The 26,559-nt window shown below is 42.4% G+C and overlaps 1 protein-coding gene across 1 annotated transcript; it reads left to right on the forward strand.

The window, feature by feature from the left end:
• Nucleotides 1–15: 15 nt before the first annotated feature.
• On the forward strand, nt 16–26,461 carry bag6 (BCL2 associated athanogene 6). The gene is made up of 25 exons (XM_072393528.1): nt 16–132; nt 1,391–1,478; nt 1,574–1,691; nt 2,588–2,802; nt 4,850–4,921; nt 4,998–5,120; nt 5,204–5,397; nt 5,940–6,072; nt 7,128–7,328; nt 7,418–7,640; nt 7,894–7,944; nt 8,075–8,427; nt 8,501–8,573; nt 8,662–8,996; nt 9,080–9,344; nt 9,851–10,020; nt 10,123–10,176; nt 11,892–12,000; nt 12,090–12,214; nt 19,535–19,669; nt 19,889–19,945; nt 20,028–20,246; nt 20,918–21,025; nt 22,000–22,146; nt 24,636–26,461. Exons 2-25 carry the CDS (start codon nt 1,398–1,400, stop codon nt 24,729–24,731), a joined length of 3,657 nt encoding a protein of 1,218 aa, XP_072249629.1. The 5' UTR covers nt 16–132; nt 1,391–1,397; the 3' UTR covers nt 24,732–26,461.
• The last annotated feature ends 98 nt before the right edge of the window (nt 26,462–26,559 follow it).

Here is a 26,559-nt window from a genome sequence, read left to right on the forward strand (position 1 = left end):
CGTCATATCCGTGTCGCTTGGTAGCTTCTAGCAAGTACCAGAGCTGGGACCCAACGGGAAGTGATTAGCTATCTGATGATAAGAACCAGCTGCATACACTGGATAATTTAAGAGGGTAGTGTGACTTGGAAGGTAAGCGGTAAACAACACATTTTCATTAAAAAACAAATGTTTATCTGTTGGTGAAGTGTTGATCCTATTTCTTTGGCTTAGTTTCTGTAGCATTAGCTTAGCCGTCCGGCTAGTTAGCGGGTCGAAGTTAGCTTAGTTCCAAACGTCTGCCTGGCTTTTAAGTTATTTAAAGCCAAATCCCACTAGACGGGCATTGGTTGGTAATAGTCCATTGTTATCCGAATCGTTAACAGACTTTATAATGTGCAGTTTTTAGTCATGATAAAACATCAAAGTACAGATTAAGTGCCGGTGTCCGCAGCAGGATTTAGCTGCGATGACTTCAATTGGCTAACATTAAGTTAGCTAGTAAACAGCCTGCTACCTAACTAAAGAATCTTACTGACTTAGGGAATAGGTCAGTGTTACCCATAAGACTTTGCTGCTCTCTTTTATCTCACTTTTGCGTCTTGCTCACACTTGATGGCCTCACAGCTTTTGTAACTATCGTTGGATCGTTTATCAAAACAATAACATCGTGTTGATTTATGTGAATTTAACGATGTTTTTTTATGATACATGACGTTTTCACAAGTTGTAACTCGTGGATAGATTGCCTTAGCACAAAACCGCAAAAAAACCCAACACATTCTTCAATTATTGATGTCATTTTAGTCGTTAGTGATTATGAAATTAGTATTATTAATGGTGATTTTACGCGAAATTGCAAATTTCTTCACAAAAGGTAATAAAACCAAACAGAGGAGGTCAAAACAAGGAGAATGTCATAGGACGTGTTGATATAAAATGAGTGCAATTACTAACAGAATAAGTTAATATAAAATAAGACATACTGTGAGCCGTGTAGACAAAAGCATTTGGCCTGCTTCAGAAAAATGTAACACACTTGGAGGTTCAAAAGTCATGGAACAGCTGTTAGAACAGATGTTTACAGTGGTGCTGTGGGTCTGTGCTGGTTCCCTGGTCCACAGAAAGCACAACAACAAATTGAGAAATCATGTTTGGCCTGAAATTATGCTTGCAATCCAGTATTGATGCAAATGAGTGTAAAAAAAATCTGCTGTATTAGAAGAGATTTGACTGACGCTGTGTCTGCATTAGATTATTTGTCCTTAAATAAAGAACATAGAATATATTTACACGTGCACGATACTCCGCTCAGACTCAGTCACAATATTGAATATGAAGTGGTATACAGTTATCACCAGACGTGTTTTTGTCCTTAAGTGTCTGGTATCTTCTGTGTGTTATGATTCAGCAACACGATGGAAGAACAACCTTCAGACATAGAAGTGACGGTCAAAACTCTAGACTCCCAGAGCAGAACATACACCGTCGGCGCTCAGGTAAAAACAGCCTTCCTGCTTCATGTTTTCAAAGTAAATGCTCTTTTCTGCACCCCTCTCTGATCATGACTTATCTCTATTCCACCATTTTGTAGCTGACAGTGAAGGAGTTCAAGGAACACATTGCCCCTTCTGTGGGTATCCCTGTGGATAAACAGAGGCTGATCTACCAGGGAAGAGTTCTGCAGGATGAAAGGACGCTAGCAGATTACAGTAAGTCATCATGGGATTTTTATCCTAATTCATCTGCGGCTTAACTGTTGTCTTTGCTCTCTATTCTTCTTTTTTTTTTTTTTAAATAAGTCTTTTGAAATACTAACCAATGATCAAGTAAATGGGAATATTCTAGAAATTCAAATTGATTTGAATGAAAAATTGCTTTATTACATGAAATATCACGAAATTAAGAAGCCCACAGCGTGCTGCCCAGGGCCACCGCCATCACGGCACGTGACCTGATCTCGCCATGAGGCGTTGAGAAGCAGACAGGCAGTTGCACTGGTATCAAAACCAAATGTTACTGGAGCATTTCGGCTTTCAGCCAAATGAAAAGGAGGATTCAGCCAATTTGAATGAGGCAGTCTGTCAAATCTGCGGCAAAACGGTTCAAGTAAAACGAGCAAACGCAACAGATTTAAGGGCTCACTTAGCGAGCTACCACCCAGCTGCCGCCGCCTCCTGGAGCAGCTCGTGTCGGTGCCAGCCGGCAGCTTGGAGTCGGCAAGTGCAGCAGAGACAGTGACAGACTAACGCCTAACAGTACAAGAAAGTGTTTTTTTTTTTTAACCTTTTTTAAATGTGTAAGCGCCGTGTTTCAGAGGGAATGTTGCAATGAGTTTAGTATTTTAGTAAATAACAAACAAATTTGCTGGATAGATGGATTTAAAAAAAAAGATGGTGCAATAATCGCATATATTTAGCTGTGACTCACCTCAGGGGGAATTCCTCAGCCGTGGCGGCTCTATTATCACAATGTTGAGTTTACAACTGACTGCTGCTGCTGGAGAAAAAGAAACATGGTGCATTTTTGATGCTTTCAGCCTTTCTGCTGGGCTGTTCCCGGACACTTTTTCACAATAAACCAAATGTGTTTTCTGTCGTTGTTGCAGATGTGGGTGGGAAGGTGATCCACCTCGTGGAACGGGCCCCCCCTCCACCCTCCCAGCCTGGCTCGGGATCAGGAGGCACCTCGGCTGACAGTGGGCCGTCTTCGTCCTCCCAGGGAACGTCGCAGGTGCCTCCACACGATCGCAACGCCAACAGCTACGTAATGCTTGGAACATTCAACCTCCCTGTGAACATCATGGACCCCCAGCAGATTCAGGTAGGTCTGCGTGGGTCAGTGTGTTAGAGGTGAACTCCACCTGGGACTGCTGTCACAAACAGTCTTTAATAAAACACACGCTGGAGTTTAATCGCCCCTCCTGGTCCAGAGTCAGACCCTGGGGGTTAGCGGTGAGTTTCAGGAGCTACAGCAAAGTCTTCTGCTGTCTGGACTCCTGCCGTGACCTGCTGCTAGACAACATATAGGCTCCTGGGGGTTAACTACGCTCCTGGTTCTTGCTGTTGACCAGATGTCCACAGTCCAGGCAGTCTGCTCCTGGGCCTTAATGTCGAGGTACGGCGGGGTTTCCCATCATATGACTCCTGGTTTCTGGTTGCCCCTCAGAACCTCAACATTGGGTCAGTCAGGCTGTTTTTCCTGTGCCTTCGGATAACAAACTCTTCTCCCTTTCCCTTCCTCTGCTGGAAACACAAGGCAGGATTCTGCATTAACGATTGCACTCTGGGAAAATAGACTTTCTGCTGAAAACAAATGAGATGCATTCATTTATGTTTCCACATTGAAAACTGTTGATGCTAGCTGTCTGGTAGCCACTCATCCTGCTTTGTGCTGAGTCTGTCCATCACAGAATTCATTCACAAAGCGTGGAGCGATTCTACTGTTATTATTTTTATGCTGTGAGATTTACAATCTCAAACATGCATCGTGAGCAGCTGGGTTTAAAATGTCTTTCTAGCTCTAGATCTAGATCAAGTTTGTGGGGTGAAGCAGCCCATAAAACAAATAAAAAAGCAACGTAGTGAAGCGACAAAAGTTGGTTAAAATGAGTTCCCCAAGAAAGCAGACTGGTAAATTTGAAATAGATTGATTTAGCAGCTTATTTTGGGTTCTTCCGTTGACATTATGACCCACACCCCTATCCCTGATGATGCTGCACAGCCCTGATTCCACCAAATCCATATTTTACATATCAAAGTCTGTTGATTAGTTATGGAGTGGTATCAAATGGACTGTTCAGAAATGAGATTATTACCTCGTGAGTCATTTCTTGGGTCAGTTTGACAGTGTTTTCCCCACTGAAACCTCTTTACACTCATCAAAAAAGCCCTCAAACGCCCACTAACAACCATTTATTTGTGTTTAATCTGATTCAGTCTTGCATTAAATGACTTTGCAGCGGTTCTTTTAACCGTTTCACTTAGATGTGCTATTTTTAAACGTGGTTACGGTTCACTCTGGTTTACAGACGCTAACACATCTGACAGGAAAGCTCTGGAACAGACCGCTTTCTGATGGAAAGATGACACGAATCGATTTGCTCGTCTCTAAGAAAGCAGGACTGAGCTCTCTCTCTGTCCTGCTGTGCAGGCTGATGTCAAAAATAAGAACATTTATCAGAAACTGATCCAACTTCTTCTCCTTCCAGTGGGAGAAGTGAATGTGAGCAGAGATTCTGATTGGTTCTTTAACCCCATAGTCTCCTAATATTGAAATATTGTCCTTTTTCTACTCTAAATTCGCATGTTTCAACCAAACGTTTTTGAATAAAATGATTTTTGTTCATGTCAGAACATCCAAATCTATTTGATTTCCATTGGAGAGCCACCATGTAGAATAAAATGTGCCCCCGCTGTTCTCACCTCCCCCCCAGCTTGCTGATCGCTTCATGAATGGGCGTTAATGACAGATCGTGTGCTGGAAAGTTACAGATGATGGGGGATAAAGCCACACGCTATAAAACATCTAAAGTGTGGGAAGTGAAAGTTTTCCCAGCAATTATTACGCACAATTAAAGCGTAAATGTTACTGGTCTTTTGATCGATTATGATGTCAGACTCAAGCTACTATAAGGAGTGAAAGAGGGCGCATTAATAGCTTAAAACTGCAGTAGAAAATTGGTGGGTGATATTTCTTTACAGCGAAGCGTCACTAAGTCCGAATTCTCCCGGTTATCCTCAGATTTCTGAGGCTGTATATGACAAAAGGGATAAACTTTAAAGCTGACATGTTCTAGCATTATTTAAAAAAGCATCATAGAATTGATGAAAAAGGAAAATAAATGTATTAAAGCTGTGCTCTCGTTTAGATGTCGGTCCAGCAGATGGTGTCAGGCATGGGGGAGAATGCCAGGAACGCCAGAGTCACAACCAGCACCGGGGTAAGACCCCCCCCCCCCCCTGTGCACAGCCTCACAGGCTGAAGCTCTTCGCTAACTGTCTCCTCTGCTGTTACAGAGCAACGGGTCTGTCAACGTGCACATCGACATGGACCAGCCAGTGCAGAGTGAGCCCAGACTGAGGCTGGTGCTCGCTGAGAACCTGCTCAGAGACATCAATGACGTCATCCAGAGGATGGAGGTGAGAGCTCCGCCTTCCAGAGACTCTGACTTCCTCTCTGCAGGGATGGCGTTCTGATCTTTGGCTGCTTTCTCTGCTCTCAGGGTCGGACCAACGACTCCTCCACCCAAACGGAGACGACCTCTGCCGCCGCTCCCCCGCCTCCCTCATCATCCTCCACCACCTCCACTCCTTCTCCCTCCACCCAGCCAATGGACACCTCCCCGCCTCCAACAACTCCTCCACCAGCCTCCTCTTCTGCACCGTCTGAGGGACCAGCTCCACAGCCTGGACCCAAGTGAGACAAATGTTCAGGGATGCAGATTACCTGAAAAGAATCAGAATTTTACAAACATAAGCAGGTCACAAAGAAAAAAAAGAACCTTCTTAGAATATCTTTTTGGAAAGCTTGTGGAGGCGCCCCTAAGGCACCAGTTTACTATCAACTCCTGTGGGCTGCCAGGAAAAATAGCTGTTTTTCTCAAATAATTCTGGTTGTTTTGAGGTGGGAGGCATATCTGCTTCCCCTGCGTATCAGAGGAGCAGTTTGATAGTAAAGTAAAGCAGCCAAAGTGCTCTATTTCTAAGAAGTGGGCTGAAATATGTCCTGCAGCTGACATCACTCAGAGCTTCCATGCTGGAGTTAAAGCCTCGGAGGCTGCACCGGTGCCTTGTTCAGCCTCAGTGTTGAATCTTAAACTATCCCTTTTAATCTAATGTGTAAATAGAACTTCCTTCGCTGCCATTAGCCGTATTCTTTGCCCTTTTGCATCTCTTTGTGGCTGTCCTGATGTGTTTTTTTTCCGTCTGACCAGTCCAGCTTCTCTTCCCTTCTCTTAGTCACCCCAGCCCGGCTGAGCTGGCAGAGATGTTGTCTGAGCTGCGGAGAGTTGAAGAAAGGTTGCAGCCATTCATTCAGAGAGGTCACACAATTCTGGAAACAGCCACCACTGCAGAATACAACAATAATACAGTAGGATTATCCACTAATTAAAAACAACTGCTGATAAGTCCATGATGCAGCTGCTATTTCATACTGTTTCTTTACATGTTGGATGTTCCCTAACTGTCTGTTGTGACCATTTCATCTTAATTTTCATTAATTAGTGCAGTTTACAAAGACAGCAATCAGGCAAGCTAATGGGGAGCCTAAAGAGCGCCCCCTACAGGCAAATAACTTGAGCTTGTGTCGACGTAGCTTCTATTCTCCTGTTTTTATTTCCAACTCCCTGCTGCTCCCGTTGCAGCTGCTTTCCAACAAAGGGCTGTTTCAGGTTGAACTTGTGTGACATGTTGAGCAGAACAACAGAGAAGTTGTAGACTTATCGCTCGTGAAAGCGGGAAGGAATGTTCTTCTGGTGAGGTGCGAGGATCCGTCCATGCCGAGGAAACCGTAACCCTAACCGGGGGCTCACACCAAAAGCGGCGTGAGCGGCCAGCTGCCATTAATTTTCAATGTAAGCTGGCTTTGTGAGCTTCAAGAGTTGAGAAAGGCTCAACTTTATGCAAATGAGCAGTGATGCAACGCGACGACAGCCAATTAGGGCCGATCTGGATTCCGAAGGCGGAAAAATGGCGGGAAAAAGGTGGAAAAAGGCGGAAAAAGGCAGAGTGCAAACACAAAGAAGGCTGCCAAGAGTACGATCCATGGTGAAAGAGGGAACCGATGTATGGATGGATTATTATTATATATCTGCTAGTTGCTATACATATAAGCCCCGCCCCTTTGGCCGCTTCCAGCGGCAGAAGTAGAAGAAGCGGCTGTGGTCGCTCACAACGCTTTTGGTGTGAGCCCCCGGTTTGGCAGACTTTTACTTTAATTTGTTTCAGAATTAACCTTCTGGGCCGCAGGTTTTTTAAAGTCCGACACAGTAAGAAGTGACGCATCTCAGCTTTTCAGCCACAGAAAAAATATTTAAGTTGCTCTTTTTAAAAATAATCCTAAATTAAAGGGTTTAATTGTGATATATTACTCCCTTTTGAATAAATGGGTTATTGTTTCCTTTGGTTGCTGTCTTTCTTCCATAGGAGCGAGAGGAGGACCAGCGAACTCTGGTCCAGATGTGCGAGTGTCTCCGTCTCCTCGGCAACGCCCTCGTTGCCCTCAGTGACTTGCGTCTGAACCTTATGAGTCCGGTGCCCCGCCACCTTCACGTGGTCCGGCCATTTTCCCACTACGCCAGCCCAGTCAACCTCCCTGGAGCCGTGCATCATCACATCCCCGTGCAAGTACGCCAGAGCGAGAGCGTTTGATTTAAAGGCTGTTCATGTCCCCCCTCCCTCAGAGTTAGACTGACAGCTCGCTTCTTTACTCACAGATGAACCTGGGTGCCACAGTGACTGTTGCGGCTAACAGCACTGAGGGACAAGCCCCGCCCACCCAGCCGGCCAGCCAATCGGAGCAGGCAGGTCAGGGACAGACCTCTCCCTCACAGACTACCCCGTCCAATCAGCAGGCTGGACAGGGACAGGCTGGCCCCCGGGTCATCAGGATCAGCCACCAGGCAGTCCCGGTGGTCATGATGCAGATGAACACGGACGGTGTGTTGTCCCCTACCCGCCACTGATTGAATGCATCCAAGCTGTTTGTGCGCCATCTTGCTCGGTGGCGTGCATTCGAGTGAAATTGGTTCCTCCGTCCGCTGAAAAATTGAATCGCGAGCAAGATTCTGTCCTCTGTGTTTGTTTAATGATGGCTCTCATGTTGTAAATGCACTGTTGTCTCAGGGTAATGCACTGGTGGGGGTGGTGGGAGAGCTTTTTCATGTGTGTGTGTGTGTGTGTGTGTTTGCAGGCCCGGGGGCAAACCCTGTAGCAGGTGCTCAGCAAATGCCTGGTCAACCAGGTAAGCTCCTTCCAGCTCACTTCACTTTCTACTCGAAACTCTCAAGTTGAATCAAATGTCTGTGATCATCCTAAAAATCCCAACTCATGTTGTTCTGTTCCACTTGTCTTTGCCCCCCTCCCTCCCTCAGGTGGCCTCCCCCCCGACTTTATGCGAAATGTCATGCAACAGATTAGCCAGTATGCTGCCGCCGTAGCTACTAGCGCCGCCACTGCTGCTACCACCGGCCAGCAAGTCCCCCCCCAGCCCACACCCCCCGGCTACCACTCCACACCCAACTCTTCGACTACTACCACAGGTCCCAATACTCCCACCACCACCCCTACTGCTCCGCCTCCACCTTCCCACGCTGGCCCCCAACCACAGGCCAGGGTTGTGTTCACCCGACCTCCCTTCGCCACCAACATGCCCCCTTCGGCCTTCGGGACCCGGGGGACCACCATCAATGTGAGGGCTGCCATGCCCGGCCAGCAGCCAGGACAGGTGGGAATTCTGCTCATTAATCAGCTCTTTAATCAGGATTAATCAGGATTAAAAACCAATGATCGCTCCGCAGGCTTTCAACCCTGCGGCTCTCAATCAGATGATCAGCGGACTGGTTGGACAACTTTTACTGCCAGGACAGATGTGTGAGTGTTTCCAGTTGTTGACTAAACTCAGATATTTATCTGGGATTACAGTCTTTAAAAGATGATGAGATTTTCTTTTTCTTTCCAGCTGGTCAACCAGTCACATCCTCTTCCTCTTCCACATCCACCACCACGTCCACCTCTTCCTCCCAGACCTCCTCCTCCTCCTCTTCCTTTTCTTTTTCTGCCTCGGGCCCAACGCCTCCCACTTCTGCAAATGCTGGTTCTACCCACAACCAAACTGAGACCAACGCCAGTGAGCCCCAGCACCAGGAGCTGCCCCCAGACTTGGGGCAGCTCCTGGGTTCTCTCCTGGGAGTAGCTGGCGGGGCTGGTGCTGTTCCTGGGGGGGCCCCTTCAATAACCGTCACCACCTCTGGTGTCCCAGCATTCATCCAGGGAGTGAGTGAATTCATGCAGCAGGTCGGTGCCCAGAAATGACATTTCATGGGCTGCGAATCCCCCTTTGAATCATTTGAACTGATCCTTCTTGTTTTTATTTCTAGGCCTCCCAGCCCATCTTCTCTCCACCCCCACCTCCCCCTGGTGCCACTCCAGCTCCCACTGCAGGGCCCAATCCAACCGCTAACCCCGCCGCCGCAGCCGCCGACTCGCTCAACCCAGAGCTGTTCACGGGCATTGTCCGTGGCGTGCTGAGCACCATGATGGGCTCCCTTGGCCAAGCTCAGAATGACACAGAGAGCATTGCCCAGTTCATGCAAAGACTGTCTCAGGCGACCAACATCTTCATCAGTCCTGAAGACCCGACAGGCAAGTTGCACACGATGTGCTTCAGATGTTTGGCGCCGCCGCCAGCTCGCTGTTAATGTGTCTGAAGCAGCTAACGTTAACCAGCTAGCTGTTAATGTGCCTGAAGCAGCTAACGTTAGCCAGCTAGCTGTTAATGTGCCTGAAGCAGCTAACGTTAACCAGCTAGCTGTTAATGTGCCTGAAGCAGCTAACGTTAACCAGCTAGCTGTTAATGTGCCTGAAGCAGCTAACGTTAACCAGCTAGCTGTTAATGTGCCTGAAGCAGCTAACGTTAGCCAGCTCACTGTTAATGTGCCTGAAGCAGCTAACGTTAGCCAGCTTGCTGTTAATGAGCCTGAAGCAGCTAACGTTAGCCAGCTGGCTGTTAATGTGCCTGAAGCAGCTAACGCCAGGCAGCTAGCTGTTAATGTGCCTGAAGCAGCTAACGTTAGCCAGCTGGCTGTTAATGTGCCTGAAGCAGCTAACGTTAGCCAGCAGAAAATGCCACTTTCTTCGTTCGTTCTCAGGGTTTTTTGGGGAGCTGCTGATGTTGGTGTGCCAGACGTTCACCATGTCCGACCTGGTAATGCTGCTCCACGGCCAGCACCAGCCCCTGGGCCGCATCCAACCTCAGCTGTCCCAGTTCTTCACCCAGAACTACCTCAGCGGCAGAGAGCCCACCGATCAGAACATCGCTGTTAGTGCCGACTTTATCCTTCGCTGTTGATCCAGCTGTTAATGCCTGTCCTCTCATATCTGGTCACGTTCTTCCTCATAACGCCTCTTTTCTCTTCCACAGACTGCTGCCAACAGTCTTGTCAACGAGCTGGAGGAGTACATCACTGAGAGCTTTGTAAGTCCACTCAGTCAAGTATGACAAAGTGTTCCCGGGGGGTCTTAAAAAGTCTTAAAAGCATTAAATTTATGAATTTGGAAATAATACCTTAAAAAGACTTGAAAATGTCTTGATTTTTTTTATATATGGGTCTTAAAACTTGTGCAATATGTAACTTCTCCGTATCGCATTCTCCTCAAACGTTTCGTTTGTCAACCACTACTATTTTGACTAAATAACGTAGCCTGAATAAAAAGTGGTGGAGCCAATAATTGAGGTCTGAATACGTCACTTTGCCACCACACAGACGCAAGCAACAAGCCAAGCAAAGCGCAACACAAGGAGTTTGTTTTTAACGTTCGTTTACCCATTTCATGTTTTATGAAATGTAAATTTAACTACGCTTGGTGAGAAATGCAAGCATTTTATCACTGGTTAAAACCGGTGGACAACAATATATTCCAGGCTTTTTGCACTGTATGCAAAAAACAACAACATTCAGCTTGGTACCATAAAGCTTTAGAGTCTCATGCCAAGTGGTCCAAGCACATAAAGTCGACCAAAGGGAAGAATCAAACTCTTTCCATCGCAGTATTTCAACCCGCTAACGTTAGCCAGCTAGCTGTGAATGTGCCTGAAGCAGCTAACGTTAGCCAGCTCGCTGTTAATGTGCCTGAAGCAACTAACGTTAGGCAGCTAGCTGTTAATGTGCCTGAAGCAGCTAACATTAGGCAGCTCGCTGTTAATGTGCCTGAAGCAGCTAACGTTAGCCAGCTGGCTGTTAATGTGCCTGAAGCAGCTAACGTTAGGCAGCTCGCTGTTAATGTGCCTGAAGCAGCTAACGTTAGGCAGCTGGCTGTTAATGTGCCTGAAGCAGCTAACGTTAGCCAGCTCGCTGTTAATGTGCCTGAAGCAGCTAACGTTAGGCAGCTGGCTGTTAATGTGCCTGAAGCAGCTAACGTTAGGCAGCTCGCTGTTAATGTGCCTGAAGCAACTAACGTTAGCCAGCTAGCTGTTAATGGGCCTAAAGCAGCTAACGTTAGGCAGCTAGCTGTTAATGTGCCTGAAGCAGCTAACGTTAGGCAGCTAGCTGTTAATGTGCCTGAAGCAGCTAACGTTAGGCAGCTAGCTGTTAATGTGCCTGAAGCAACTAACGTTAGGCAGCTAGCTGTTAATGTGCCTGAAGCAGCTAACGTTAGGCAGCTTGCTGCTAGCGCTACGTCCCCCCAGCTACGACTGCAACCAGAGTGGATCTGCGCTCAGCTTTTGGGTCCAGACCAACGATGAAAGTTTAATTTTCATCGTGTTTCATTAATGTTAAAGAAAGAACTGAACTGTGTTAGTCAAACTTTTGTGTGGCCTGCTGAAACTTTTTTTCAACATTTGTTTGAGAAATAAATTAACAAATTAAAAAAAGACTTATTTGCCGGTAGGTCTGTGAAATAGATATTAAGTTTTTATATAAATTATCTTAAAAAGGTCTTAAAAAGACTTGAAGAAACCTGTAGGAACCCTGGTTATACTCTTGTGTTTTTAAACCACAGGATGCACTTAAAGCCACTGATATGGCACAATAATTTACATTAAAGACATGTATAAGTAGTGCGTTTGGACTGGATTTGGTGGGGTTTTGGATGGACTGATTGTATGTTTCAGTTGCTTTTGCGGGTGATTGCTCTTTATCATGTAATTGCTGCAGTTCTGTAACTGATCTGATGCATTTTCTCCAACAGAGAGAGTCCTCTGTCACCGTGTTGGATGGCGTTGACATCACACAGACCAACATGTCTTTCTTTAGGCAGCAGCTGACGCACATCGCCACACACATTCTGCGCTGCACTGGTAAGCTCGACATCTCTCACCTCCATTATGTCCGCAGACATTTGTCACTGAACTACACTCAAGCTGTTGTTCTACTTTTTCTTTTCCAGATGACACATTTGGGCCCAGGTTGCTACAGATGTGCAACCAGGCGTTGTTCGAGTGTCTTGCCCTCAACCTGCACTGTCTGAGAGGAGACCAGAGAGCTCTCACTGCCGTCATCAACCACAGAATAGTGAGCACACGGCTTGTTTTCAGAGTTTTGGGCAAAATGAGGGAAAAATAAAGATAAAGACTATGATATTAGCCAGATTAAGCTAATTTTAAGCAGTTTTCTAAGAGAAAAGTGAGACGGATTCATTTAACTGGTTTGAAGTAAATAAACTAAACTCCACATGATGAGAGTTTTGGGCAAAATGAGGGGAAAATAAAGATAAAGACTATGATATTAGCCAGATTAAGCTAATTTTAAGCAATTTTCTAAGAGGAAAGTGAGACGGATTCATTTAACTGGCTTGAAGTAAATAAACTAAACTCCACATGATGAGAGTTTTGGGCAAAATGAGGGAAAAATAAAGATAAAGACTATGATATTAGCCAGATTAAGCTAATTTTAAGCAATTTTCTAAGAGAAAAGTGAGACGGATTCATTTAACTGGCTTGAAGTAAATAAACTAAACTCCACATGATGAGAGTTTTGGGCAAAATGAGGGAAAAATAAAGATAAAGACTATGATATTAGCCAGATTAAGCTAATTTTAAGCAATTTTCTAAGAGAAAAGTGAGACGGATTCATTTAACTGGTTTGAAGTAAATAAACTAAACTCCACATGACGAGAGTTTTGGGCAAAATGAGGGAAAAATAAAGATGAGATTAGCCAGATGAAGCTAATTTTAAGCAGTTTTCTAAAAGAAAAGTGAGATGGATTCATTTAACTGGTTTGAAGTAAATAAAGTAAACTCCACATGATGAGAGTTTTGGGCAAAATGAGGGAAACATAAAGATGATATTAGCCAGATTAAGCTAATTTTCTAAGAGAAAAGTGAGACAGATTGATTTAACTGGCTTGAAGTAAATAAACTAAGCTCCACATGACGAGAGTTTTGGGCAAAATGAGGGAAAAATAAAGATAAAGACTATGATATTAGCCAGATTAAGCTAATTTTAAGCAGTTTTCTAAGAGAAAAGTGAAACGGATTCATTTAACTGGCTTGAAGTAAATAAACTAAGCTCCACATGACGAGAGTTTTGGGCAAAATGAGGGAAAAATAAAGATAAAGACTATGATATTAGCCAGATTAAGCTAATTTTAAGCAGTTTTCTAAGAGAAAAGTGAGACGGATTCATTTAACTGGTTTGAAGTAAATAAACTAAACTCCACGCGACGAGAGTTTTGGGCAAAATGAGGGAAAAATAAAGATAAAGATTATGATATTAGCCAGATTAAGCTAATTTTAAGCAATTTTCTAAGAGAAAAGTGAGACGGATTCATTTAACTGGCTTGAAGTAAATAAACTAAGCTCCACATGACGAGAGTTTTGGGGCAAAATGAGGGAAAAATAAAGATAAAGACTATGATATTAGCCAGATTCGGCTAATTTTAAGCAATTTTCTAAGAGAAAAGTGAGACGGATTCATTTAACTGGTTTGAAGTAAACAAACTAAACTCCACATGATGAGAGTTTTGGGCAAAATGAGGGAAAGATAAAGATAAAGACTATGATATTAGCCAGATTAAGCTAATTTTAAGCAGTTTTCTAAGAGAAAAGTGAGACGGATTCATTTAACTGGTTTGAAGTAAATAAACTGAACTCCACATGATGAGAGTTTTGGGCAAAATGAGGGAAAAATAAAGATAAAGACTATGATATTAGCCAGATTAAGCTAATTTTAAGCAGTTTTCTAAGAGAAAAGTGAGACGGATTCATTTAACTGGTTTGAAGTAAATAAACTGAACTCCACATGATGAGAGTTTTGGGCAAAATGAGGGAAAAATAAAGATAAAGACTATGATATTAGCCAGATTAAGCTAATTTTAAGCAATTTTCTAAGAGAAAAGTGAGACGGATTCATTTAACTGGCTTGAAGTAAATAAACTAAACTCTACATGACGAGAGTTTTGGGCAAAATGAGGGAAAAATAAAGACTATATTAGCCAGATTAAGCTAATTTTAAGCAGTTTTCTAAGAGAAAAGTGAGACGGATTCATTTAACTGGTTTGAAGTAAACAAACTAAACTCCACATGATGAGAGTTTTGGGCAAAATGAGGGAAAGATAAAGATAAAGACTATGATATTAGCCAGATTCGGCTAATTTTAAGCAATTTTCTAAGAGAAAAGTGAGACGGATTCATTTAACTGGTTTGAAGTAAACAAACTAAACTCCACATGATGAGAGTTTTGGGCAAAATGAGGGAAAGATAAAGATAAAGACTATGATATTAGCCAGATGAAGCTAATTTTAAGCAATTTTCTAAGAGAAAAGTGAGACGGATTCATTTAACTGGCTTGAAGTAAATAAACTAAGCTCCACATGACGAGAGTTTTGGGGCAAAATGAGGGAAAAATAAAGATAAAGACTATGATATTAGCCAGATTCGGCTAATTTTAAGCAATTTTCTAAGAGAAAAGTGAGACGGATTCATTTAACTGGTTTGAAGTAAACAAACTAAACTCCACATGATGAGAGTTTTGGGCAAAATGAGGGAAAGATAAAGATAAAGACTATGATATTAGCCAGATGAAGCTAATTTTAAGCAATTTTCTAAGAGAAAAGTGAGACGGATTCATTTAACTGGCTTGAAGTAAATAAACTAAGCTCCACATGACGAGAGTTTTGGGGCAAAATGAGGGAAAAATAAAGATAAAGACTATGATATTAGCCAGATTCGGCTAATTTTAAGCAATTTTCTAAGAGAAAAGTGAGACGGATTCATTTAACTGGTTTGAAGTAAACAAACTAAACTCCACATGATGAGAGTTTTGGGCAAAATGAGGGAAAGATAAAGATAAAGACTATGATATTAGCCAGATTAAGCTAATTTTAAGCAGTTTTCTAAGAGAAAAGTGAGACGGATTCATTTAACTGGTTTGAAGTAAATAAACTGAACTCCACATGATGAGAGTTTTGGGCAAAATGAGGGAAAAATAAAGATAAAGACTATGATATTAGCCAGATTAAGCTAATTTTAAGCAGTTTTCTAAGAGAAAAGTGAGACGGATTCATTTAACTGGTTTGAAGTAAATAAACTGAACTCCACATGATGAGAGTTTTGGGCAAAATGAGGGAAAAATAAAGATAAAGACTATGATATTAGCCAGATTAAGCTAATTTTAAGCAATTTTCTAAGAGAAAAGTGAGACGGATTCATTTAACTGGCTTGAAGTAAATAAACTAAACTCTACATGACGAGAGTTTTGGGCAAAATGAGGGAAAAATAAAGACTATATTAGCCAGATTAAGCTAATTTTAAGCAGTTTTCTAAGAGAAAAGTGAGACGGATTCATTTAACTGGTTTGAAGTAAACAAACTAAACTCCACATGACGAGAGTTTTGGGCAAAATGAGGGAAAAATAAAGATAAAGACTATGATATTAGCCAGATTAAGCTAATTTTAAGCAATTTTCTAAGAGAAAAGTGAGACGGATTAATTTAACTGGTTTGAAGTAAATAAACTAAACTCCACATGACGAGAGTTTTGGGCAAAATGAGGGAAAAATAAAGATAAAGACTATGATATTAGCCAGATTAAGCTAATTTTAAGCAGTTTTCTAAGAGAAAAGTGAGACGGATTAATTTAACTGGTTTGAAGTAAACAAACTAAACTCCACATGACGAGAGTTTTGGGCAAAATGAGGGAAAAATAAAGATAAAGACTATGATATTAGCCAGATTAAGCTAATTTTAAGCAGTTTTCTAAGAGAAAAGTGAGACAGATTCATTTAACTGGTTTGAAGTAAATAAACTAAGCTCCACATGACGAGAGTTTTGGGCAAAATGAGGGAAAAATAAAGATAAAGACTATGATATTAGCCAGATTAAGCTAATTTTAAGCGGTTTTCTAAGAGAAAAGTGAGACGGATTAATTTAACTGGTTTGAAGTAAACAAACTAAACTCCACATGACGAGAGTTTTGGGCAAAATGAGGGAAAAATAAAGATAAAGACTATGATATTAGCCAGATTAAGCTAATTTTCTAAGAGAAAAGTGAGACGGATTCATTTAACTGGTTTGAAGTAAATAAACTAAACTCCACATGATGAGAGTTTTGGGCAAAATGAGGGAAACATAAAGATAAAGACTATGATATTAGCCAGATGAAGCTAATTTTAAGCAATTTTCTAAGAGAAAAGTGAGACGGATTCATTTAACTGGTTTGAAGTAAATAAACTAAGCTCCACATGACGAGAGTTTTGGGCAAAATGAGGGAAAAATAAAGATAAAGACTATGATATTAGCCAGATTAAGCTAATTTTAAGCAGTTTTCTAAGAGAAAAGTGAAACGGATTCATTTAACTGGTTTGAATTAAATAAACTAAACTCCACATGACGAGAGTTTTGGGCAAAATGAGGGAAAAATAAAGATGATATTAGCCAGATGAAGCTAATTTTAAGCAATTTTCTAAGAGAAAAGTGAGACGGATTCATTTAACTGGTTTGAAGTAAATAAACTAAGCTCCACATGACGAGAGTTTTGGGGCAAAATGAGGGAAAAATAAAGATAAAGACTATGATATTAGCCAGATTAAGCTAATTTTAAGCAGTTTTCTAAGAGAAAAGTGAGACGGATTCATTTAACTGGTTTGAAGTAAATAAACTAAACTCTACATGACGAGAGTTTTGGGCAAAATGAGGGAAACATAAAGATAAAGACTATGATATTAGCCAGATTAAGCTAATTTTAAGCAGTTTTCTAAGAGAAAAGTGAGACGGATTCATATAACTGGTTTGAAGTAAATAAACTAAACTCCACATGACGAGAGTTTTGGGCAAAATGAGGGAAACATAAAGATAAAGACTGTTATTAGCCAGGTGAAGCTAATTTTAAGCAATTTTCTAAGAGAAAAGTGAGACGGATTCATTTAACTGGCTTGAAATAAATAAACTAAGCTCCACATGACGAGAGTTTTGGGCAAAATGAGGGAAAAATAAAGATAAAGACTATGATATTAGCCAGATTAAGCTAATTTTAAGCAATTTTCTAAGAGAAAAGTGAGACGGATTCATTTAACTGGTTTGAAGTAAATAAACTGAACTCCACATGACGAGAGTTTTGGGCAAAATGAGGGAAAAATAAAGATAAAGACTATGATATTAGCCAGATTAAGCTAATTTTAAGCAGTTTTCTAAGAGAAAAGTGAGACGGATTCATTTAACTGGTTTGAAGTAAATAAACTAAACTCCACATGACGAGAGTTTTGGGCAAAATGAGGGAAAAATAAAGATAAAGACTATGATATTAGCCAGATTAAGCTAATTTTAAGCAGTTTTCTAAGAGAAAAGTGAGACGGATTCATTTAACTAGTTTGAAGTAAATAAACTAAACTCCACATGACGAGAGTTTTGGGCAAAATGAGGGAAAAATAAAGATAAAGACTATGATATTAGCCAGATTAAGCTAATTTTAAGCAGTTTTCTAAGAGAAAAGTGAGACGGATTCATTTAACTGGTTTGAAGTAAATAAACTAAACTCCACATGACGAGAGTTTTGGGCAAAATGAGGGAAAAATAAAGATAAAGACTATGATATTAGCCAGATTAAGCTAATTTTAAGCAGTTTTCTAAGAGAAAAGTGAGACGGATTCATTTAACTGGTTTGAAGTAAATAAACTAAACTCCACATGACGAGAGTTTTGGGCAAAATGAGGGAAAAATAAAGATAAAGACTATGATATTAGCCAGATTAAGCTAATTTTAAGCAGTTTTCTAAGAGAAAAGTGAGACGGATTCATTTAACTGGTTTGAAGTAAATACACTAAACTCTACATGACGAGAGTTTTGGACAAAATGAGGGAAACGTAAAGATAAAGACTATGATATTAGCCAGATTAAGCTAATTTTAAGCAGTTATCTAAGAGAAAAGTGGTTTGACTTTAACTGGTTTGAAGTAAATAAACTAAACTCCACATGACAAGAGTTTTGGGCAAAATGAGGGAAAAATAAAGATAAAGACTATGATATTAGCCAGATTAAGCTAATTTTAAGCACTTTTCTAAGAGAAAAGTGAGACGGATTCATTTAACTGGCTTGAAGTAAATAAACTAAGCTCCACATGACGAGAGTTTTGGGCAAAATGAGGGAAAAATAAAGATGAGATTAGCCAGATTAAGCTAATTTTAAGCAGTTTTCTAAGAGAAAAGTGAGACGGATTCATTTAACTGGTTTGAAGTAAATAAACTAAACTCCACATGACGAGAGTTTTGGGCAAAATGAGGGAAAAATAAAGATAAAGACTATGATATTAGCCAGATGAAGCTCATTTTAAGCAATTTTCTAAGAAAAGTGAGACGGATTCATTTAACTGGTTTGAAGTAAATAAACTAAACTCCACATGACGAGAGTTTTGGGCAAAATGAGGGAAAAATAAAGATAAAGACTATGATATTAGCCAGATGAAGCTCATTTTAAGCAATTTTCTAAGAAAAGTGAGACGGATTCATATAACTGGTTTGAAGTAAACAAACTAAACTCTACATGACGAGAGTTTTGGGCAAAATGAGGGAAACATAAAGATAAAGACTGTTATTAGCCAGATGAAGCTAATTTTAAGCAATTTTCTAAGAGAAAAGTGAGACGGATTCATTTAACTGGTTTGAAGTAAATAAACTAAACTCTACATGACGAGAGTTTTGGACAAAATGAGGGAAAAATAAAGATAAAGACTATGATATTAGCCAGATTAAGCTAATTTTAAGCAGTTTTCTAAGAGAAAAGTGAGACGGATTCATTTAACTGGCTTGAAGTAAATAAACTAAACTCTACATGACGAGAGTTTTGGGCAAAATGAGGGAAAAATAAAGATAAAGACTATGATATTAGCCAGATTAAGCTAATTTTAAGCAGTTTTCTAAGAGAAAAGTGGTTTGACTTTAACTGGTTTGAAGTAAATAAACTAAACTGCACAATTTCACCTGTAGGGGGCGGTAAAGAGTATGTTGCGTGGAATTAAGTAGAAGTAGTCCACCAGCTGTGGTGTAGAGGAAGTGAACCCTTCAGGAGTGACTTTAATCTTCAGGAATATCGGGGAAATTCTAACATTTTAATCTTAGCTCGCCTCACAAAGTCGTTTCTCTTCCCTTTACCTCAAACAAACGTATCAAATCCTCATTTAGCTTTGGCTAAACGCTCCGCTCTGAGTGGACTTCTCAGTCTTGTAGGTTTTAAACTGACGCTCCTTATCAGAATAACTCAGAAGGGTTGAAGTGAAATGAGAGCAGCGGTCCACCAATGTTTCCTTCATTCAGTCGAGGTGAATAGGATGGAAATAAACCCCAAAAAGGAATGAAAAACAGCAGTTGCAGCTGTGGTAAAACCTCGGTTTTCCTCTGTTCCAGCGGAGGATGTCGAGCGACATCAGCCCCAGCCTGGTGAACTGGATGACCAGCATGATGACGATGAGGCTGCAGGTTATTTTGGAGCACATCCCTATCCCACAGGAGCAGATCCAGAACTATATTGTCCACACGCAGGTAATGGGGTATTACATCTGTGCCTCATGGAGGACGCTGGGAGCAGAAAGCCGCCTCCTCTCACAGGCGCCGCCATTTAAAATCTGTTAAAGGGTTGAAATGTCTTGGCAGTAACGTGCAGAGACAGCGTTCCTCTCGTCTGATGGCTGTTGCATATCATGTTGCTTTGGACGGTGCGTCTGAAATGGCTAATAAATATTAGATGGCACTCTTTCACAGAGAGATCAGTCTTCTGCCGCTGGCACACAAGAGCCTGAACGAGCTCAAAGTGCGACGGTAAGCATGTTCGTGTTTGTGCTCCGATGAATGTGGGTCGCCGTTTTCAGGCCTTCACTCCTGTTTCTGTCCTCCTCCTAAGATCGGGGACACTCTCTCTCCGGCTGCAGCCACCACAGCAGAGGAGGCCATGTCCCACGACACGGCCGTGTCGTCACGGGAGACGAGGGTGTTGCCGGGAGACCTGGGAGCCTCGGGCGGGGCTGCGCCGTTAGGTGGCGACATGGCAGCGGCGGGAGCTGAGGGAAGCAGTGAGGAGTCTGCTGGAGAGTCAGAAGCCTGGGCTGCAGCTGTTCCTCCTGTAAGAGCTCCCACTGCTCCGCTTGTAACACCTGCCGCTGCTTTACACGTACAGTGCATGAAGAAAGCTGCTGTAGCAGCATTTCTATAAAGAGAAAATGGATGCCGATGAAAAGTTTAAAGCAGGGATGTCAAACTCCGGTCCTGGAGGGCCGCTGTCCTGCAGGTTTTAGACGTTTCCCTGCTTCAACACACCTGATTCAGATGAAATGCATCCCTTCAAAAGATTAAGTTCTGCACAAGCCTGCTAATGAGGCATTGAACTGATTCAGGTGAAGCAGGGAAACATCTAAAACCGGAGTTTGACATCCCTGCTTTAAACCAAACGGTTCACAGTTGAGATCAAAAGGTCCCGAGCTGCTGTAAAAAAACCTTAAACAGCAGCTCTTATCATTTGCTTCTAAGGATTTAAACTGAGCAACAGGGAGAGGTTTGTTGAGCCTGCATGCAACAAAGGCTGACCCCAGCTGGCTGTCACCATAGTGACCAAGGTATGCTGAGAGAGACTCAGAGAGTCTGTAGAACTCTTTAACTCCACGGGCTTCGTTGCAAGGACCTGAATAATTGCTGCTCGTTGCTTTCTTCAGTCCCTGGATGTTGCTGCTGTTGAAAGGCAGCCTTTTGGGAAAGTGTCCTCTAACACAACCTGTTTGTCTGCTGGATGTGCCGCAGGAATGGGTTCCCATCATCAGGTGTGACATGATGACGCAGAGGAAGATGAAGGCTCAGCCGCCGCTGTCTGATGCCTACCTGCACGGGATGCCAGCCAAACGCAGGAAGGTAAGATTGGAGCCCTTGTAGCTCCTTCCTGTAGCTCCTTCTTGTAGTTTAGCTCCTTCTTGTAGTTTAGCTCCTTCTTGTAGTTTAGCTCCTTCTTGTAGTTTAGCTCCTTCTTGTAGTTTAGCTCCTTCTTGTAGTTCCTTCTTGTAGCTCCTTCTTGTAGCTCCTTCTTGTAGCTCCTTCTTGTAGCTCCTTCTTGTAGCTTAGCTCCTTCTTGTAGCTTAGCTCCTTCTTGTAGCTCCTTCTTGTAGCTTAGCTCCTTCTTGTAGCTCCTTCTTGTAGTTTAGCTCCTTCTTGTAGTTTAGCTCCTTCTTGTAGCTTAGCTCCTTCTTGTAGCTCCTTCTTGTAGTTTAGCTCCTTCTTGTAGCTTAGCTCCTTCTTGTAGCTCCTTCTTGTAGCTCCTTCTTGTAGCTCCTTCTTGTAGTTTAGCTCCTTCTTGTAGCTCCTTCTTGTAGCTTAGCTCCTTCTTGTAGCTCCTTCTTGTAGCTCCTTCTTGTAGCTCCTTCTTGTAGTTTAGCTCCTTCTTGTAGCTCCTTCTTGTAGCTCCTTCTTGTAGTTTAGCTCCTTCTTGTAGCTTAGCTCCTTCTTGTAGCTCCTTCTTGTAGCTCCTTCTTGTAGCTTAGCTCCTTCTTGTAGCTTAGCTCCTTCTTGTTGCTCCTTCTTGTTGCTCCTTCTTGTAGCTCCTTCTTGTTGCTCCTTCTTGTAGTTTAGCTCCTTCTTGTAGTTTAGCTCCTTCTTGTAGCTTAGCTCCTTCTTGTTGCTCCTTCTTGTAGCTCCTTCTTGTTGCTCCTTCTTGTAGTTTAGCTCCTTCTTGTAGTTTAGCTCCTTCTTGTAGTTTAGCTCCTTCTTGTAGCTTAGCTCCTTCTTGTTGCTCCTTCTTGTAGCTCCTTCTTGTAGTTTAGCTCCTTCTTGTAGCTTAGCTCCTTCTTGTTGCTGTCGCCTTCTCAAAGCAGCGTGAATGTGTGTGTTTTCAGACGGGACAGGGCAGCGGGAGCCTCCTCTCCCTCTCCGACGCAGTGAGTCACGCCGCCAGGACGGCGGGAGTGAAGCCCATCACCTCTGCTGAGCAGCTGCAGGGCGACCTGGACGCCCAGGAGGTGAAGGAAGCCTATGCAGAACAGGTAACTACATCCAACCCAAACCAGGCATTCCAGGTTAGCATTTAGGTCTGAAATAAGAGAAATCAGAGAAAGATTTTAACATTTGTACAGAAACCGTGACGTGACTCATTCAACATGCCTTTTGCCTCTTAAAGGAGACATTTTATTATATTATTGTTGTTTTAAGTTGCAGGTTTAGGGTCTGAAAAATTAAAAACTTCCTGTTTCTACCTACAATTGACTTTTTTTAACTCGACTATAGAAGAAATCCAGACTTACCGGGCGCTCACAACCCGCCGCCTCTGCTGCCGAAGAGGCTGAAGGGGCGGGGCTTTCCAATAGCCGGCGAATATAATAATCCATCTATACATCGGTTCCTGCAATAATAAGTTTCTCCTCCATGATTTTTACTCTCGCTCTGCCCTTTTCCGCCTTTGGAATCCAGATCAGCTGTGTCGAGATCGCTGCTCATTTGCATAAAGTTGAGCCTCTCTCAACTTTCGAAGCTCCTGAACCTCCTGAAGCTCACAACGCCGGCCGCTCATCGGCGGCAGCTTACATTGAAAATGAATGGCAGCTGGCCGCTTAAGACACTTTTGGTGTGAGCCCCCGGTTAGCTTAGAAACTCAGAATAAACTGAGTTTACAGGATAAAAGATTGTATCTAAAACGAAAACTCAGGACAGATATTTGACTTTGAGTCATCTCTGCTGGTTTAAAACCTTCAGTCCTGAATGAAGGTTAAAGGTTAAAACCTTCAGTCCTGAATGAAGGTTAAAGGTTAAAACCTTCAGTCCTGAATGAAGGTTAAAGGTTAAGACCTTCAGTCCTGAATGAAGGTTAAAGGTTAAAACCTTCAGTCCTGAATGAAGGTTAAAGGTGAAAACCTTCAGTCCTGAATGAAGGTTAAAGGTTAAAACCTTCAGTCCTGAATGAAGGTTAAAGGTTAAAACCTTCAGTCCTGAATGAAGGTTAAAGGTGAAAACCTTCAGTCCTGAATGAAGGTTAAAGGTGAAAACCTTCAGTCCTGAATGAAGGTTAAAGGTTAAAACCTTCAGTCCTGAATGAAGGTTAAAGGTTAAAACCTTCAGTCCTGAATGAAGGTTAAAGGTTAAAACCTTCAGTCCTGAATGAAGGTTAAAGGTTAAAACCTTCAGTCCTGAATGAAGGTTAAAGGTTAAAACCTTCAGTCCTGAATGAAGGTTAAAGGTTAAAACCTTCAGTCCTGAATGAAGGTTAAAGGTTAAAACCTTCAGTCCTGAATGAAGGTTAAAGGTGAAAACCTTCACTCCTGAATGAAGGTTAAAGGTTAAAACCTTCAGTCCTGAATGAAGGTTAAAGGTTAAAACCTTCAGTCCTGAATGAAGGTTAAAGGTTAAGACCTTCAGTCCTGAATGAAGGTTAAAGGTTAAGACCTTCAGTCCTGAATGAAGGTTAAAGGTTAAGACCTTCAGTCCTGAATGAAGGTTAAAGGTTAAGACCTTCAGTCCTGAATGAAGGTTAAAGGTTAAGACCTTCAGTCCTGAATGAAGGTTAAAGGTTAAGACCTTCAGTCCTGAATGAAGGTTAAAGGTTAAAACCTTCAGTCCTGAATGAAGGTTAAAGGTTAAAACCTTCAGTCCTGAATGAAGGTTAAAGGTTAAAACCTTCAGTCCTGAATGAAGGTTAAAGGTTAAAACCTTCAGTCCTGAATGAAGGTTAAAGGTTAAAACCTTCAGTCCTGAATGAAGGTTAAAGGTGAAAACCTTCAGTCCTGAATGAAGGTTAAAGGTGAAAACCTTCAGTCCTGAATGAAGGTTAAAGGTGAAAACCTTCAGTCCTGAATGAAGGTTAAAGGTGAAAACCTTCAGTCCTGAATGAAGGTTAAAGGTGAAAACCTTCAGTCCTGAATGAAGGTTAAAGGTGAAAACCTTCAGTCCTGAATGAAGGTTAAAGGTGAAAACCTTCAGTCCTGAATGAAGGTTAAAGGTTAAAACCTTCAGTCCTGAATGTTTTATCTGTGAATGCCACAAAGTGAAGCTAAAAACACGTCATGTGACGCCCAACCACAAGCATCAGGGACCTAATTATAAGTTCTGTATCGTACTTATCTGTTTTTAATAGATATAAATGATATATCCTGATGTTTTTATGTTCCTAATTAGTAGCTGACTGGTGAAAGGAAGCATTGCAGTTCTAATCTTCACCAGCAGGTGGTGCAGTTGTAATTTTAGTGGGATTTAATATGAACCTTTAGCTTCATCAGCAGAAACAGTGTTCAGAACTAGTGTGGGAGGCTGTGACTATTTTCACACAGCAATAAACGCAGATTAGCATCAAATTGATTTAAAAAGAAAGAATAAAACTGCTGTTGTTTAAGAATAAGCAGCAAGATGTGTTGAATAAGTCTGGATTCCAGTCACCACTGTTTGAAGGAGCTTAACCGAACCCTGAAGTTCACCTCAGGCTCCCGGCTGGACTCTGGCACAGTTTCCCACCCTGGCGATAACGCTCAAATCTTTCTCCTCTCAGGTGAAGGCGGACATCAAGAAACGCGTGAGGGAAGACCCGGATTTCAACTCTCAGCAGTTCCCAAACTCCCACAGAGCGTTCTCACCAGACTCGTAATCGCAGTCATGCAGCATTAAAGCCATTTTTCCTTCATCGGCATTTTTTTTAATTATTTTTATTTTTTTGGACCTTCATTAAACAGGCGGTGCAGCTACACCCTCAAACCGCCAGCCCACCTCTAACTAACCGTGTCGCAGCACTACCGTCAGGGTTAGCTGGCTTAGGACACACTTCGGGGGCTTTTCAACCAACAGAGAACCATTTGGGTTATTGTTCAGAGATTTTTTTACAAAAAACAGTTGGTTCAGACCCAATATGCTGGTTCCCAGTGAGGACCAGATGGATCTAAATGAGTGTATGAAAGCAGTGGAAACGGCGTGTGGCGCCTGGGCATTTGGAGAAACTTTCAGTCGAGGCTTGGATGCTGAACATGAAAGAACAACTCGGAGTCCTGGTACTGAGGCGTTCTCGGACCGCAGGAGCTTGCGTTTCCCTTCTGTTTTGCGTTGGCAGCGCAGGAACCGTGGCCAGTTGTAGCTGGTTGGCGTCCTGTGAAGTGGCTCTTTGGTAATCGGTTGGAACGACACACTTTCACGTTAATGACGTAAGTGTAAATGCAAAAGAAACGTGCAAAAAGTCTGTTAAAAGAAGCGTTTCTGAGCATCAGCCTCTGAAAAAGTTTTTAAAAACCACAGAAGAAGCCCAGGTTGGTTCTGTCCGGTTCCCCGGCTGAACACACCAGAACCACATTGGTTCTCGGTCGGTGGAAAAGCCCTTTCAGTGTGTTTCTGCAGGGTGTCGCTCAGAGCTTATTTACTGCAGGACTTCTCATAGAAAGGCATCAGCTGCATGAATTTAAAATCTAATCGAGCTGTGCCGCTGCACCATTGGCTGGTCCGGTCCACTGATAGGGTTCTGGTGTTAAAATGCAGCAGGGTTCCTACTGATTGTGATGAATACAGAGACTCCACCGGTCAGTAACTGATTATTTACCTGTGCCCACACATGTCACGAGTCACTGCAGTTATGAGCAGGTCGAGGCTAAAGCTTCGTAGCGACCAGCAAAGCTAAAGAGAAACTGATTTTAAAGGCCCAGCGGTGAGGCATCACCGGTGCTGAAACCCAGGCAGCCAAATCCCTGCAGGTGGTGCAAAGCGTCGATAGAAACCACAGTGAGGAAAGCAGCGTTTTCCTAAAATCTAACACCCCACTCCAGCCGTTTGTCTCGAATAAAACCCAATTGGATGATCTGAACTGTTCAAGGACTCGCCAAAGGAATGAAATGATGCGCCTGGATCAGCTTTTATGAACTTAAAACTACTCCTGTATCAAGTCTACACAACGTGGTGATTAAAGAATGTAACTAGTCCAGTTTTTGTGCTCAACATGATGCTATAGGTGTGTACTAATGATGGAGCGCTCCACCAATAATCAACTAGAAGTCGTCAGAATAAATCATGGAACTTGTGTGAAATCCTGACAGCAGTTATTCTTCTGTACAGCTAATGGGACTACTTCCCCAGTGCCTATTTATTGCTTTGCATCTACTCCGGCCCACTTCTGCAGACAGAGCATTCCCAGTTAGAAAGGCTTCCCAGCGGTTTTAAGTTCTACTAAATCCTGTGTTTGTTTGATCTTTTTATCGTCCTGTTGCTTCCTTTCTATAAACCCTCATCATTTAGCTGAGTCTTGCCTTCCTCTTAGTACGTTCGAGCACAGAAGACTGTCGTGATGCTGTTTGGTACACGAATGTACAGTAAGCTTAATAAAAATCTTGATTTAAATAACACGACTATTTTCTTTTTGGGACTAATTCATGTTTTTACAGCTGGTCCATCTTATCAGTTGTTTCATCCAGTAAAAGTACTGATACTTTTTAGTTAAT

The sequence above is a fragment of the Leuresthes tenuis genome, unplaced genomic scaffold, assembly GCF_036924035.1.
Source record: "Leuresthes tenuis unplaced genomic scaffold, fLeuTen1.0.hap1 SCAF_10, whole genome shotgun sequence".
Classification (NCBI taxonomy): Eukaryota; Metazoa; Chordata; class Actinopteri; order Atheriniformes; family Atherinopsidae; genus Leuresthes; species Leuresthes tenuis.